The sequence below is a fragment of the Staurois parvus genome, unplaced genomic scaffold, assembly GCF_062004578.1.
Source record: "Staurois parvus isolate SC_StPar_1 unplaced genomic scaffold, SC_StPar_1.0 ptg002775l, whole genome shotgun sequence".
Lineage (NCBI taxonomy): Eukaryota > Metazoa > Chordata > Amphibia > Anura > Ranidae > Staurois > Staurois parvus.
In genome coordinates this window covers 94,198-109,636 of record NW_028320571.1, presented here as the reverse complement: position 1 = coordinate 109,636, position 15,439 = coordinate 94,198, and the positions used below count along the sequence as shown (strand labels likewise).

General features: G+C 48.9%; 1 protein-coding gene across 1 annotated transcript; it reads left to right on the top strand.

Annotated features, from left to right (window-relative positions):
• Nucleotides 1-6: 6 nt before the first annotated feature.
• Nucleotides 7-7,558, top strand: NOB1 (NIN1 (RPN12) binding protein 1 homolog). The gene is made up of 2 exons (XM_089666680.1): nucleotides 7-136; nucleotides 4,299-7,558. The coding sequence occupies exons 1-2, from the start codon at nucleotides 38-40 to the stop codon at nucleotides 4,566-4,568; spliced, it is 369 nt and encodes a 122-aa protein (XP_089522806.1). The 5' UTR covers nucleotides 7-37; the 3' UTR covers nucleotides 4,569-7,558.
• The last annotated feature ends 7,881 nt before the right edge of the window (nucleotides 7,559-15,439 follow it).

Here is a 15,439-nt window from a genome sequence, read left to right as displayed (position 1 = left end):
TGACATGTCCAAACAATTCTGTCCTCATTGTGGAAATATGACCCTAAAGAAAGTGGCCGTGTCTGTGGATGAGGATGGCAGCCAGCACATGCATTTCTCCCGGAACCCCAAGGTGATGAACACCCGCGGCATGAGGGTAAGGCAGCAAAAAGAAAGTGCGAGGGTTTCCCATCCGTTTAGTATGTATTGCGTGTGTATGCATATGTGATTGATATGTATGTGTGTGTATTTATATGTGTGTATATATATATGTGTGTGTGAGATGTATATAATTTTTTTTAAATATGATTTATATAGCACCAACAGTTTGCTCAGCGCTTTGCAAAATGAAGGTAACCATTACAGTTACAATACAAGTTGGTACAAGAGGAAGCAGAGAGTCCTTCTCGTAAGAGCTTACAATCTAACAGGTGTATGTGCGTGTGTATAATATATATATGTGTGTGTATGTGTATGTGTATGTATGTATATATATATATATATATATATATATATATATATATATATATATTTACAGTTGTGCTCAAAAGTTTGCATACCCTGGCAGAAATTGTGACATTAACCTCTAATTGGCATTTGAACCCGTGCGTGTCACCTTGTGTGTCTGTACCAAGGCCGAACATTCCAGGGCAGGGAAACTTTTGATCGGGCCATTTGGGTGATTTCTGTTATCATTCGGATTTAAAAAAGAGCCAAACAACTATTTGATAATAAATGCCTTCATATGATCATCATCCTTCAATAAAAGAGCATTTTCTTGGCATTGATATTGAAAATATGACGGATCTGCCAAAAAATGCTCTTTTATCGAAGGATGATGATCATATGAAGCCATTTATTATCACAGAGTTGTTTGGCTCCTTTATAAATCCAAATGATAACAGAAATCACCCAAATGGCCCGGATCAGAAGTCTCGGCCCCCGGATCAGAAGTCTCGGCCCCCGGATCAGAAGTCTCGGCCCCCGGATCAGAAGTCTCGGCCCCCGGATCAGAAGTCTCGGCCCCCGGGAATGTTCGGCCTTGGTACAGACACACAAGGTGACACACATGGGTTCAAATGCCAATTAGAGGTTAATGTTCCACATTTGTAGCTTTTTAAATTGCATTTAGTGTCAGTGTATAAATAATCAGTGAGTTTGTTAGCTCTTTCATGGAAGCACTGACTAGGCTAGATACTGAGCCATGGGGATCAGAAAAGAACTGTCAAAAGTCCTGCGTAACAAGGTAATGGAGCTTTATAAAGATGGAAAAGGACATAAAAAAAATGTCCAAAGCCTTGAATATGCCAATCAGTACTGTTGCATCACCTATTAAGAAGTGGAAAGTTCGGGGATCTCTTCATACCAAGCCAAGGTCAGGTAGACCAAGAAAGATTGCAGCCGCAACTGACAGAAGGCATAATCTGCTGTGATGCACTGCATGCTAGCACATTATGAAAGACTTCCAAAGCACTCCAGAGGTGCGTTGTCACCGCTTACAGGGCTTCCATCTTCTCTTGGCCTTCCGGGGCTCACAGGCTCTGGCCGTTTGAATGGCTGAGTCTCGATGACGTCACCTACTCGCATGCGCACAGGAGCCACGATTGCGGCACAGTATACTCGGTGTGTAAGCGATGATTGTGAGGTATCGCAGCAAACATCGCAGTGAGAGAAATAATTCCAGGACCCTAATTCATGATTAAATGATAACCTGTAAAAGCTTTTGAAGCATTGACTATGGACAATTTTAGGTACCGTAGTTTGTCGCCATTTCACAGGCGTGCACAGTTTTAAATCTTGACATGTTTGGTATCTAATTACTCAACGCAACCTAATCTTTTAAATTTTACTAGAAAATTGAGCATTATATTGTGTTTGAGTGCACGCGTCAGCTGCCATTTTGGGTGGCCCGGAGCCGAGGAAGGAGCAGCAGCACCGGGCAGTGAGAGTGACAGCGACCCAGGAAGGGAGGTGGGGAGGATGTTGGGGGGGCTCTGAGGGGAGGGGCATCCGAGTGACACCCTGAGATTTGTCAGGGGGCCCCTGAGATCCGGGCTGAGTCCCTGGAAGGGGCCCATCAGTACTGGATAATTCCTGTCATTGGGGCTTCCTGAGGCTGGGGGCAGAATGGGGCCTCTGAGGATCCTACAGGGTCCCTACAGCCCCTCCCCTCGGGATATGTAAATTGAGACTTTGAGGGAAAGTCGTTGCTGAGGAACACAGCCCCACCCCCCAACAGCAACGGGGGGGCATTTATCAGCGCACCAGGGGCAGTCCTCGGCTTGACTTTCCTCAGAAGTCACTGATCACGTGTTGGCGGGGTCAGCACTCATACAAGACGTCCGCTCCAGGGGCCCCATTCACACCTCACTGCTGGGCTACACGCTTCCCAAAGAACGACAGTGCTCACCGCTCTCCATGGGCCAATCACAGCGCAGCGGTGTGTTTGTGCAAAGCTAAAATTAATTTCCAGTTGATAAACAGATGCGTAAATATCATGCAACATTAAAAAAATTGCAACAGCCACCATTTTATTCTCCAGGGCCTCTGCTTTCAGAAAATGTTTTTATAGTCATGTTTTTGTAATTTTCTAGCACAAAAAATGTCAAAATTGTCCCAGACGGCAGTTAACCACCTCCCGTCCGGCCATGGTGACACAGTACTGCTAGGGTGACAGTATGTAAAAAAAATAAATAAAAATGTAAAAAAAAATTTTAAAAATTATAATTTTTGGTTATAAACTAATTTGGGTTATTTTTTTTTTTTTTTTTTTTTTTTTTTTTACTAGAAAGATAACACAATACATTTTGGCCAAGATTTATGATGCAATATTATTTATTTGCAAAATTTTATAAGAAAAACACTTTTTCTTTTAAAATTTTTGGACTTTTTCATTTATATAGCAAAAAAAATAAAAATCCCAGCGGTAAATAAATACCAGCAAAATAAAGCTTTATCTGTCTCAGAAAAAATGCTGATAAATTCATATGAGTACAGTGTTGCATGACCGCGCAATTGTCATTCAAAGTGTGATAGTGCTGAAAGCTGAAAATTGGCCTGGACTGGAAGGGGGGGGGGGGTGTCCGGCCTGGAAGGGGGGGGGGTGTCCGGACTGGAAGGGGGGGGGGGGTGTCCGGACTGGAAGGGGGGGAAAGTGTCCGGACTGGAAGGGGGGGAAAGTGTCCGGACTGGAAGGAGGGGGGGGGGAAAGTGTCCGGACTGGAAGGAGGGGGGGGGGAAAGTGTCCGGACTGGAAGGAGGGGGGGGGGAAAGTGTCCGGACTGGAAGGAGGGGGGGGGGAAAGTGTCCGGACTGGAAGGAGGGGGGGGGGAAAGTGTCCGGACTGGAAGGAGGGGGGGGGAAAGTGTCCGGACTGGAAGGAGGGGGGGGGAAAGTGTCCGGACTGGAAGGAGGGGGGGGGAAGTGTCCGGACTGGAAGGAGGGGAAAGTGTCCGGACTGGAAGGGGGGGAAAGTGTCCGGACTGGAAGGGGGGGAAAGTGTCCGGACTGGAAGGGGATGAGAGGGTCCGGACTGGAAGGGGGGATGAGAGGGTCCGGACTGGAAGGGGGGATGAGAGGGTCCGGACTGGAAGGGGGGGAAAGTGTCCGGACTGGAAGGGGGGGAAAGTGTCCGGACTGGAAGGGGGGGAAAGTGTCCGGACTGGAAGGGGGGGAAAGTGTCCGGACTGGAAGGGGGGAAAGTGTCCGGACTGGAAGGGGGGGAAAGTGTCCGGACTGGAAGGGGGGATGAGAGGGTCCGGACTGGAAGGGGGGAAAGCGTCCGGACTGGAAGGGGGGTGAAAGCGTCCGGGCTGGAAGGGGGGTGAAAGCGTCCGGGCTGGAAGGGGGGTGAAAGCGTCCGGGCTGGAAGGGGGGTGAAAGCGTCCGGGCTGGAAGGGGGGTGAAAGCGTCCGGGCTGGAAGGGGGGTGAAAGCGTCCGGGCTGGAAGGGGGGTGAAAGCGTCCGGACTGGAAGGAGAGGGGAAAGCGTCCGGATTGGAAGGGGGGATGAGAGCGTCCGGACTGGAAGGGGGCATGAGAGCGTCCGGACTGGAAGGGGGGATGAGAGCATCCGGACTGGAAGGGGGGATGAGAGCGTCCGGACTGGAAGGGGGGGATGAGAGCGTCCGGACTGGAAGGGGGGATGAGAGCGTCCGGACTGGAAGGGGGGGATGAGAGCGTCCGGACTGGAAGGGGGGATGAGAGCGTCCGGACTGGAAGTGGTTAATCAACATCATTTCCATATATATGGCAGCATGCAACAGTGTTTTAAGCCCGGCATCGGTCGGCTGCTTTGATTTCTATGTGTTCTCTCTGCAGTATTCACTTCCCGCCCCGCAAGGAGGAAAGCACGCCGCAAACCCGCTCTTGGTCTCTGACCAGAATTTCCCCCAGCAGCGTCTCTCCAAGAAGGCGAGGTCCAAGACCGACGTCTTCAATCCGGATTATATCGCCGGAGCTTCGCCCTTCGTGGAAAATGACATCTACAGCCGGGCAGCCAACCTGAACATCAGAGACGCCGCTCAGGGAGCCGGCCGCAGGCGGGTGAACCCCAATGCCTCCAGGAAGAAGGGTGTGAAGAAGAGATGAGGAGGAGAGCGTGAAGTTCAGCTTGACCTGTATTTATTCATGTGGTGCCTTTTTTTAAAAAGTGAACCTAGGATGGAAAAGTGACATTTTAAGGGCGGAACCCGATTTTAGCTTAAAAATCTTTTACTGCGTCCTGGAGTGAAAAGTCTCTAGGCCAGTCCGGTGCATGCGGCGGATGTCACCCTAGTAGACCACTCTTTGTGTCAAGACTGCCCAGGGTTGGTGATTGCTGTTCATGTGCTGTCAGTAATCTTCAGCTCCAGAATACACTCCTCCACGAAAATGCAGTGAAAGGAAGGAGCAGACATTTGAGCTAGCATCTTTAACATGTAATCAAAGTGAAGTTTGGATTTGAGTATTTTCTACAGATGGTGTTTTCTGTGATCAGGCAAAGTCTGCTGACAAATACATCATCCTGATTTGCAGTGCAAGTTTGTGCCTCTGTGAGGAACGTTAAAATGGCAATACCAGAACACGGGTCAAAGCTTAACCCCATGTTTACTTTTAGGCCCCTTTTACAAGGACGGTCCGATTGGGTCCGCTTGTCAGTTTTGCAGGCGGACCCAATGGGACCATAGCATAGACCTCTATGGACCGGCGGGGGTCAGCAGACAAGTGTCCACTGACATCCGATCCTGTGTACCAAAAACAGACGGATATGGATACGATCCATCCGGCTGATTGGATGACAGTCTGGTGGTAGCGGACAGGTGGTCCATTTCCATCAGATCTGTCCCGTAGGGACAATCAGGCTGTATCTATGTCCGCTCTTCAGCAGGGGAGCGGACGCAGACCTGTCATCCGCCTGCTCAGCGGGGATCAAGGGCCTTGCTTTAAAGCTGAGTTCCAAGTATTCAGCCACTTTTTAAATATGCTGGCATGCTATGAGTTAAATCCAACAAGGTGCATGCCACCTCCTGGACTTATGTAATTTATTTACATTTGACCGTTTTACAGGCCTCAGGGAGGGTAGCAATCTACACTCCACAGCTTTGAGAGGAAAGATGCTGTCTTCTGAAATACAGCACCTCTGCCTGCCCCCTTTACTGCCCATTCACAGAAGCCTTTGTATCTTGTGAATGCATTCACATAATACAAAGCGCTCTGGGATTGAGCAGAAGAAGGGGAGGGGTGGGCACAGTAGCTGCATACGACTCTGCAGCCTCAGGAACTGAAACCAGAAGATACAGTGCCGGAGCTCCAGAAATGTAGTGATTCCTATCCTCCCAGAGAACCATAAAACTTGGACTTATGTAATTTATTTACATTTGACCGTTTTACGGAGCTCAGGGAAGGTAGCAATCTACACTCCAGAGCTTTGAGAGGAAAGATGCTGTCTTCTGAAATACAGCACCTCTGCCTACCCCCTTTACTGCCCATTCCAAGAAGCCTTTGTATCTTGTGAATGCATTCACGTAATACAAAGCGCTCTGGGATTGAGCAGAAGAAGGGGAGGGGTGGGCACAGTAGCTGCATACGACTCTGCAGCCTTAGGATCTGAAACCAGAAGATACAGTGCCAGAGCTCCAGAAATGTAGTGATTCCTATCCTCCCAGAGCGCCATAAAACTGTCAGTTGTAAATTAACCCCTTGGCGCTGACACCTCCTGGCCCTTTAAGGGTTTCAGAAGCTGGGGGCGGGGTCTAGAATCATGTGACCGCCGTGACGCGACCTCACGGCGTGCAGATGATCGGGAAAGGTCCCGATCGAAAGAGGAGATCGGGACCTTTCCGTGAGTACCGGACATGTGTGCTGGGAGCGTGCAGGGTGCGTGCTCTCAGCACATATGTCTTTTTTTAATAGAACGCAAATGTGCCAACGCTTGGAGGTTTATTTACTAAAGCTGGAGAGTCCAAAATCAGACTCCCTTCTGCATAGAAACCAATCAGCTTCTAACCTCAGCTTGTTCAATGAAGCTTTGGCAATGAAACCTGGAAGCTGATTGGTTTCTATGCAGAAGGGAGTCTGATTTTGGACTCTCCAGCTTTAGTAAATAAACCCCTTGGTGTCTAGGCACCGAGGCCGGGAGGTCGCACATATGCGTTCGGCCGACACCAAGAGGTTAAAGCGATAAGTCCAGGAGGTGACATGTACCTCCTTGGACTTAACTCATAAGATACCAGCACATTTTTCAAAGTGGCTGAATTCCTGGACTTCCGCTTTAAATAGTTTGTTTGGGCCAAGCTGGCCCAAATGAACTATTTCCTTTACTAACAGATGTGGCCGCTGTCAGTGCTGTATACACTATATGTGTGTCATCGGCTGTATACAGTGCTGTCTTTGCAGCGGTACAGTAAGTTTCTGTCCCAGAACAAAATCGAGGGGGCTGAGTGCTGCTTAGCCAATAACTGGAGGGCTTGTATTTTTATCAGTGAATGCAAGGCTTCCTCTGATTGGCTGAGGTGAAGATCATGCTATCCTCTACCTGCCGATCCATCTCAGCCAGTCAGAGGAAGCCTTGTGTTCATTGATAAAAATACAAAGCCTTCTGGGAATGGCTGAGCAGCGCTCAGCTGGATGCGGATGTGTTCCAGCAGCAGGTGGACAGGCCTTGTGCTGCTGTCAGAAGGCAGCACTGTATGTATCCAATGCTACATACACTTTACACAGCACTGACTGTGGCCCCCGTCTCTTATCAGAGAAAACTGTGTGTGGCCCAAACAAACTATTGAAAAGTAAAGGAGATCGGCTTTAAATTGGTTAAGGAGCTCGCCAAGACAACTGCTGCCCTCCAGCTGTTGCAGAACTACAATTCCCATCATGCCTCTGGGAGTCATTCTATCAGTTTTGCACTGCCTCATGGGACATGAAGTTCAACAACAGCTGCAGTTGCTCATCCCCCACTTTAGACCTTTGTGGTTCAGCAGTGCTCCCCCCCCCCATTGTGTTCATACTCTAAAGGGAAACAATGTCTTGTGTTAAACAATGAAGTATTTTTATTACATGCTAAGAATCGTGATAGGAACTTGGATATTAAATTGTGTTCAGTACTCCGGATTTGTTCTTTATTATGCTTTGTGTACGGCTTTTTGACATTTTTACGGTCATAATAATCTAAAAACAAAAATGTAACATGTTATTGCTAATTCTTAGGGGTGATGGCTGCATTTGTTTTTTTCCTCTCCTTTATTTTCACGTGATCTGGCCAGTAAGTCTGTTATTTTTTAAAGCGGAGCTCCACCCAAAAGGGTAAGTTCCGCTTTAAGCCTTTTTTCCCCCGCTCCCCATCATTATCACCTTTTGGGGAGCGGGTACCTGAATTTGACAGGTACCCGCTCCCACTTACGCTGCGATCGTCTAGGCCAGAGGTCTCCAAACTTTTCATTCAAAGGGCCAGTTTACTGTACCTCAGACTTTGGGGGGGGGGGGGTAGATTGTGGTCAGTGGGGGTAGAAAATGTCCCAGGCCCAGCATCAGTGAGAAAAACATGGCCTCAGGGTTGGTGGTGATTACAAAAGAAGAGTATTGCCCCATCATTGGTATCAGTGGGGGGAATAGTGCCCCATCATTGGTGTCAGTGGGAGGAATAGCGCCCCATCATTGGTGTCAGTGGGAGGAATAGCGCCCCATCATTGGTGTCAGTGGGGGGAATAGCGCCCCATCATTGGTGTCAGTGGGAGGAATAGCGCCCCATCGTTGGTGTCAGTGGGAGGAATAGCGCCCCATCGTTGGTGTCAGTGGGAGGAATAGCGCCCCATCGTTGGTGTCAGTGGGAGGAATAGCGCCCCATCGTTGGTGTCAGTGGGAGGAATAGCGCCCCATCGTTGGTGTCAGTGGGATGAATAGTGCCCCATCATTGGTGTCAGTGGGAGGAATATCATTCAGAGGAACAGAGCCCCAAGGGGCCAGTTAAAGGCTGGCAAAGTGCCGCATTCAGCCCCAAGCCACAATTTGGAGACCTCTGGCCTAGGCAATTGGAAATTGTCCTCCTACCCTCCCTCTCCGTAGTCTTGTGGGACACGTGACAGGTCCCAGAAGACTACGGGACCATTCACAAAGCGCAGTGGTTCTCGCGCATGCGCAGTGGGCACCCAGCTATGAAGCTGCAAACACTCACAGCCGGGTGCCCACACTGAAGGTGCTGGTGCCATGGAGAGAAGATGGCCGGTGAAACCAGCGGTGGTGAGGACACCACGGGACTGAGGGACAGGTAAGTGGCTGTATTTTAACAGTCAGCAGCTACAGTTGTTGTAGCTGCTGACTTTTATTTTTTCTTCCACGTGGAACTCTGCTTTAACTTCCTATTAGCAGATCAAGCTGTCCAGCAAAAGTGGTAAAAGAGTTGAGATTCATAGTTACATAGTTAGTCTGGCTGAAAAAAGACAAAAGTCCATCCAGGTCAACCATTTAAAAAAAAAAAAAAAAGTTATAATCCTACACCCACAGTTGATCCAGAGGAAGGCAAAAAAAACCCAGCAAAGCACGATCCAATTTGCTCCTGCAGGGAAAAAAAATTCCTTCCTGATCCCCCGAGAGGCAATCGGATATTCCCTGGATCAACTTTCCCTATAAATGTTCTATCCAGTTATATTCTGTGTATCCAAGAAAGAATCCAGGACTTTCCTACAGCAATCCACTGAGCTGGCCACAACCAACTCTGGAGGGAGTCTATTCCACATTCTCACAGCTCTTACTGTGAAGAAATCTTTCCGTATTTGGAGAGTAAACCTCTTTTCCTCCAGATGTAAAGAGATAAACCAGTCAACACTGACAGGGGTGCGGTGCCTGGTATCGGACTGCTGGGTGCGGTGCCTGGTATCGGACTACTGGGTGCGGTGCCTGGTATCGGACTGCTGGCAGTGGTGCCTGGTGTCGGACTGCCGTGAGCGGTGCCCGGTGTTGGACTGCCGGCAGCGTTGCCTGGTTATTGGACTGCTGGGTGCGGTGCCTGGTATCAGACTGGTGCCTGGTATCGGACTGCTGGGTGTGGTGCCCGGTATCGGACTGCCGTGAGCGGTGCCTGGTATCGGACCGCCGTGAGCGGTGCCCGGGTATCGGACCGCCGGGAGCGGTGCCCGGGTATCGGACCGCCGGGAGCGGTGCCCGGGTATCGGACCGCCGGGAGCGGTGCCCGGGTATCGGACCGCCGGGCGCGGTGCCCGGTATCGGACCGCCGGGCGCGGTGCCCGGTATCGGACTGCTGTGAGCAGTCCAGATACTACATGAGTGTTGTGCGATCAGATGACACACATTAAACACGAATGAAATCCATTCATGACATCATGATCACATGGTACCTGGGCCAATCACAGCACTCTATACCATGTGATAGCTGTGGGCCAAATGAGTAGTACACAATGAGTCAAAATTGAAATCTGTTCATGACCATTCAAACGATTGCTGTTACTGTGATCATACTCCCAAAAGGAAATGCAGACCCCGCCGCTTTCCTCATTAGATCCCTTCAAGTGCAGCAGCTGATTGATAATTCTAAAGTCACTCCTATTGGCATTCACTGCACTTGGATACAGAGAAACAAACAGATATTTCTTCATAATTACAGGTAGGAAACTAAAACAAAGTTTGTATCCCTGCGATGTGCATCGATCACCCGGGGGGGGGTTTTAACAATAAACATGTTCGTCTTTAAGTGTACCGGCCCAGACAACACGTGACACATGTTTATTTTATCTGTGTTTTTGCTTTCTTTTGGCACCTGAAACCATGGTGAGCGCGTGTTGCATTCCACTAGATAAAGCATGGAGCCTGTAGACTTATGATGGGCGCGACCACAAAATGCAAAGAAAACTTTCCATTAGACGTCTTTGACTTCATCGAGTGGCTGGAGGCGCCCCTGACCTCTGCTGGGTTTCAATGGACACGTTTGCTACAACAGAACTTCCAGGGCAGTAAACCCGAGTCCAGGGCCAGGAATGCCACATCCCAGCTAACAGGCTGCCTGGAATTTGACTTGAAGTAGTTGTAAAGGATGAAGAGTTTTTTTTTACCTTCATACGTTCTATGCATGAAGGTAAAAAGCCTTTGTGCAGCAGTGCCCCCCGCACCCCTCAATACACACCGGAGCCTCATCGCGATCCAGCAATGTACACAACAGCCTCAGCTGTCCCGGGTCTCTGCCTCCTTATTGGCTGAGACAGCAAGCTGGAGCTATTGCATCACAGCCAGTCAGCCAATGAGAGAGAGGGGGCAGGGCTAAGTTGCGGCTCCATGTGTGAATGTACACGACAGCCTCGGCTGTCCCGGGTCTCTGCCTCCTTATTGGCTGAGACAGCAAGCTGGAGCCATTTGCATCACAGCCAGTCAGCCAATGAGAGAGAAGTGGCAGGGCCAAGCCGCGGCTCCATGTGTGAATGGACACACGGAGCAGCGGGTGCCCCCAATGCAAGCTGCTTGCTGTAAACAAAAATCACATAGTATAACATTCCTGTATCAAACCATTTCACATACATTTTGTCCCGAGTGCTTTGTCCGGCGTCCTGCCTGCATTTTTACTGTTCTTTCTGCCTGGAAACTGAGAAACGTCCATGGCGTCCAAAAAGCGTCCCTTTAGGTCAAAAGTGGTTTTAGACCGGCTAGAGAACAGCGATAGTAAATCAGAACCACTTGCAGAATTGAGTGATAATGATTGGTGGGGGAAATTCCTCATCAGACACTGAAAACGATTCTGCGACTGAGCTCAGCGATGTGCGAACTTGGCGCTCTATTTCACATTTCAGTGTTTTTGGTTTGATTATATTATTGAATTACATTTATTATTATTGTTTATGATTATTTATTAAATTATAATTTATGATTTCGTGTTTCACATTTTATCCTCCCCGGGATGTTTACTAGACTCTTGTTCGGACAGATTTCAGTGAGTTATTCCTAAAACTTACAGGCCTACAATAAAAAAAATACATATTTCCATGCAAAATAATGGTACCACTTTCAGCACCAAAAATATGAAATAATCAGACGGCTAGGGAGTTTTTATATTCTTTCACTGAGAATTTATCACTATAAAAGAGACAAGTCTCTGGGTCCTTTGAAATGTTAACCTCCGTTATTTCCTGAATTAAGCGGACTATACCTCGAACCCCTCGTGTATCGCATTGTATTGTTACTGTACTGTCTCATGTATTGTCTCCCATTGTAATGTACAGCGCTGAGTGAACTATTGGCGCTTTATAAATACTGTGTAATAATAATAATATACCCCCCCCTCCAATATTCTTGAATTTTATCACACTCCCACCAAATGTGAAACATTGTCCCTCTACCTCCACATCCACGCCAATACAGGTGAGTTTTCTCCCCCTGAGAGCACCTTAGAAAAGTGGGAAGAGCGATGGACGATCTCATTTGCGAAATGCGTCGGCTTTCCCTGCAGTGTCTTTTTGCTGTATTAATAAAGACAGACGTTTTATCAGAGAGAAATGTCCAGGTTTGTGGTTTTTCAGTATGGCCGCTAAGTCACGGTAACATCATCGGGGGGGGAGAATACGAGACCAATGACCCGGAATACAGAGAGAGATCAGCGGTGACCATTCTGGAGTTGTCTCAGGCTGGATTCCTGTGCAGATCTGGAAGAAAAATACCAGAGATTCCAAAACTCAGAACAATCAACACGTTCACGTCCAGAAGCAGCCTATCGAAATAGAAATCTCATTCTACAAATACTAAAAATAGATGGAATCCGAAGAGTCACGTTGATAAATAGCAGCCGTGAATGATTCAGCTGAATGCACCAACCGTGGTGCTGGAAACCCAGAGTCCCTCTACTGATGGTATAGTCAGGATGACTCGGCAAAAAGTTCACCCAAACCTCTTTATTCGGTGCTTGTGCTAAAATTCCAGGAGCCATCAAGACCTATGGAGTCGTGTAGGAGGCTCCTCTACCCATGTAGGAGGCTCTTCTGCCCATGTAGGAGGCTCTTCTGCCCATGTAGGAGGCTCCTCTACCCATGTAGGAGGCTCCTCTGCCCATGTAGGAGGCTCCTCTGCCCATGTAGGAGGCTCCTTCTACCCGTGTAGGAGGCTCCTATACCCATGTAGGAGGCTCCTCTACCCATGTAGGAGGCTCCTCTACCCGTGTTGGAGGCTCCTCTACCCGTGTAGGAGGCTTCTCTACCCGTGTAAGAGGCTCCTCTACCCGTGTAGGAGGCTCCTCTACCCGTGTTGGAGGCTCCTCTACCCGTGCGCTCCCACACATTCTTGACTATTGTCGCCAACCCCGTGCCATAAAGACCGCTATGTCCCCCATACCCCTCTAACCAAATACAGGTGTACCACAGTATACAAGTTTAATGCATTCAGGACATTTTGTATTGCAAAAAATTCGTAAACCGAAACACGGCTTCCCATAGGAATGCGTTGACAACCAATTAAGCCTTTCCGGAGGTCAGAAAAAAGTAAAAAAAAAAAAAAAAAGTCGCTGTCACTATAGGTCAGTGCCGGTTTTTAAATGTAATTACTGGCTTTTTCCCGAGTCATCTTCCAGGACAGCTTCACAATGAGAGATAGGCTCCTCCCAGGAAACACCCGATCCACTTTCCTATAAGTAGCCTCTCTCCATAGGGGACCCTCAGTATTAGTGTTTCCTCTGGACCAGAAACTACTCCCGTTTTTTTTTTGTTTTACTGGCCGTCTGGCGGGGTACAGAGGCCTCCTGACTGTGGGGTTACCCCTTCCTCCTCTTCTCAGCAAGGCAGGGGCCTTGCGGGGTGGCCTCGGCCAGGGTTCCCTAAATGGTTCCTTTTTTTTCTGGAGATTGGGTGAGACGGCACCCCTCTTCATGGTCCATGGTCACTTCCGGCGCTCAAGGAACAAGAGGCGGACCATTGCCATCTTGGATATGGGCGGCGGTCCGCAAGTTTTCCCCACGCCACGGCCACTTCGTCCACTATGGCTGTAAGGGGAGGTTAGCATGTCCGGGCCCAAGAAAGTTTTCTTTTAGTTTATTTCCCTGAGTTAAAAGAAACAATGTTTCCTTTTAGTTTGTTTCCTGAGATAAAAGAAACAAAGTTTCCTTTAGCTCCAGGGAAAGTGACAGCTAACTGAGCTATAGTGAAGAAAAAAAAAAGCCTGCAATTGCATTTAAAAATCGGCACCAACAAACACTTCATATTGCAAAAAGAAAATTGTGAAAAAAACATAAACTGAGGCATTATTTTCAATGGATTTTCATTCGTAAACCGAAAATTACGTTAACCGAGGAGTTCACAAGCCGAGGTGCGCCTGTATGCCTAAAATAATCAGACCAACAGTGATTTGTGGTGATCTTGGAAGGCACAAAAGCATCAACCTTTGTTTTGGATCTGCAAAACCATTTAAAGACGAATTCCAGGAAAATGTTTTTTCCCCCATGCAGTGGGACTGTGCACACACTGCATGGGTTAAATGCTCATTTTTGTCTAGGCCAGGGGTAGGCAACCTGCGGCTCTCCAGCTGTTGCAGGACTACAAGTTCCATCATGCCTCTGCAAGCCATAGCTGTAACACAGTTTTGTAATGTTGCAATGCCTCATGGGAAATGTAGTTCCACAACAGCTAGAGAGCCGCAGGTTGCCTACCCCTGGTCTAGGGGATGAGAGACCGAATGTATACTTACCAGGGGCGGACTGACCATTTGGCAACTCGGGCACTGCCCGAGGGCCCGGGGTCAGTAGGGGGCCCCATGAGATGCCCCTGGTACCTTTTTCATAGGCTTTTTTGAGTATGGGCAAGGACACAGGGGCCCCATGATCCCCTATTGCCTGGGGGCCCTATGAGTTGTCAGTCCGCCCCTGATACCTAATCCTCTGAGCACAAGACTGATCCCTGCTGCTCCTTCCTCCCCGCACTCTAGCGGTCTTGTAAATGGACTGTTCCTGACATCATCACGTCCATAGACCAGCTCCAGAAAAAGCAATGAGGCTTGTAAAGAAAAGAATCCAGTCCCTCCAGTCACACATGGTGGGGGGTCACTGATGTTTTGGGGTTGCTTTGCTGCGTCAGGCGATGGATGTCTTGGCCATGTGCATGGCATTCTGAAATCTGAAGACTACCAAAAAGTTCTGAGGTGCAATGTAGGGCCCGGTGTCAGAAAGTTGGGTCTCTGTCAGAGGTCGTGGGTCTTCCAGCAGGACAATGACCCAAAGCACACGTCACAAAGCCCCCCGAAATGGTTTCAGACAAAGCGCTGGAGAGGACTGAACTGGCCAGCAATGAGTCCAGATCTCCATCCCGTAGAGCTCCTGTGGAGAGATCTCAGAACAGCAGTTGGGAAAAGGAACCTTCCAATCTGAGAGACCCAGAGCAGCTGGGGAAAGGAACCCTTCCAATCCGAGAGACCAGGAGCAGTTGGGGAAAGGAACCCTTCCAATCTGAGAGACCAGGAGCAGCTGGGGAAAGGAACCCTTCCAATCCGAGAGACCTGGAGCAGTTGGGGAAAGGAACCCTTCCAATCCGAGAGACCTGGAGCAGCTGGGGAAAGGAACCCTTCCAATCCGAGAGACCTGGAGCAGTTGGGGAAAGGAACCCTTCCAATCTGAGAGACCTGGAGCAGTTGGGGAAAGGAACCCTTCCAATCTGAGAGACCTGGAGCAGTTGGGGAAAGGAACCCTTCCAATCTGAGAGACCTGGAGCAGTTGGGGAAAGGAACCCTTCCAATCTGAGAGACCAGGAGCAGTTGGGGAAAGGAACCCTTCCAATCTGAGAGACCTGGAGCAGTTGGGGAAAGGAACCCTTCCAATCTGAGAGACCTGGAGCAGTTGGGGAAAGGAACCCTTCCAATCTGAGAGACCTGGAGCAGTTGGGGAAAGGAACCCTTCCAATCTGAGAGACCTGGAGCAGTTGGGAAAAGGAACCCTTCCAATCTGAGAGACCTGGAGCAATTGGAGGAAGAAGAGCGATCCAAAACTCCAGTAGACAGGTGGAGGAAACTCATTG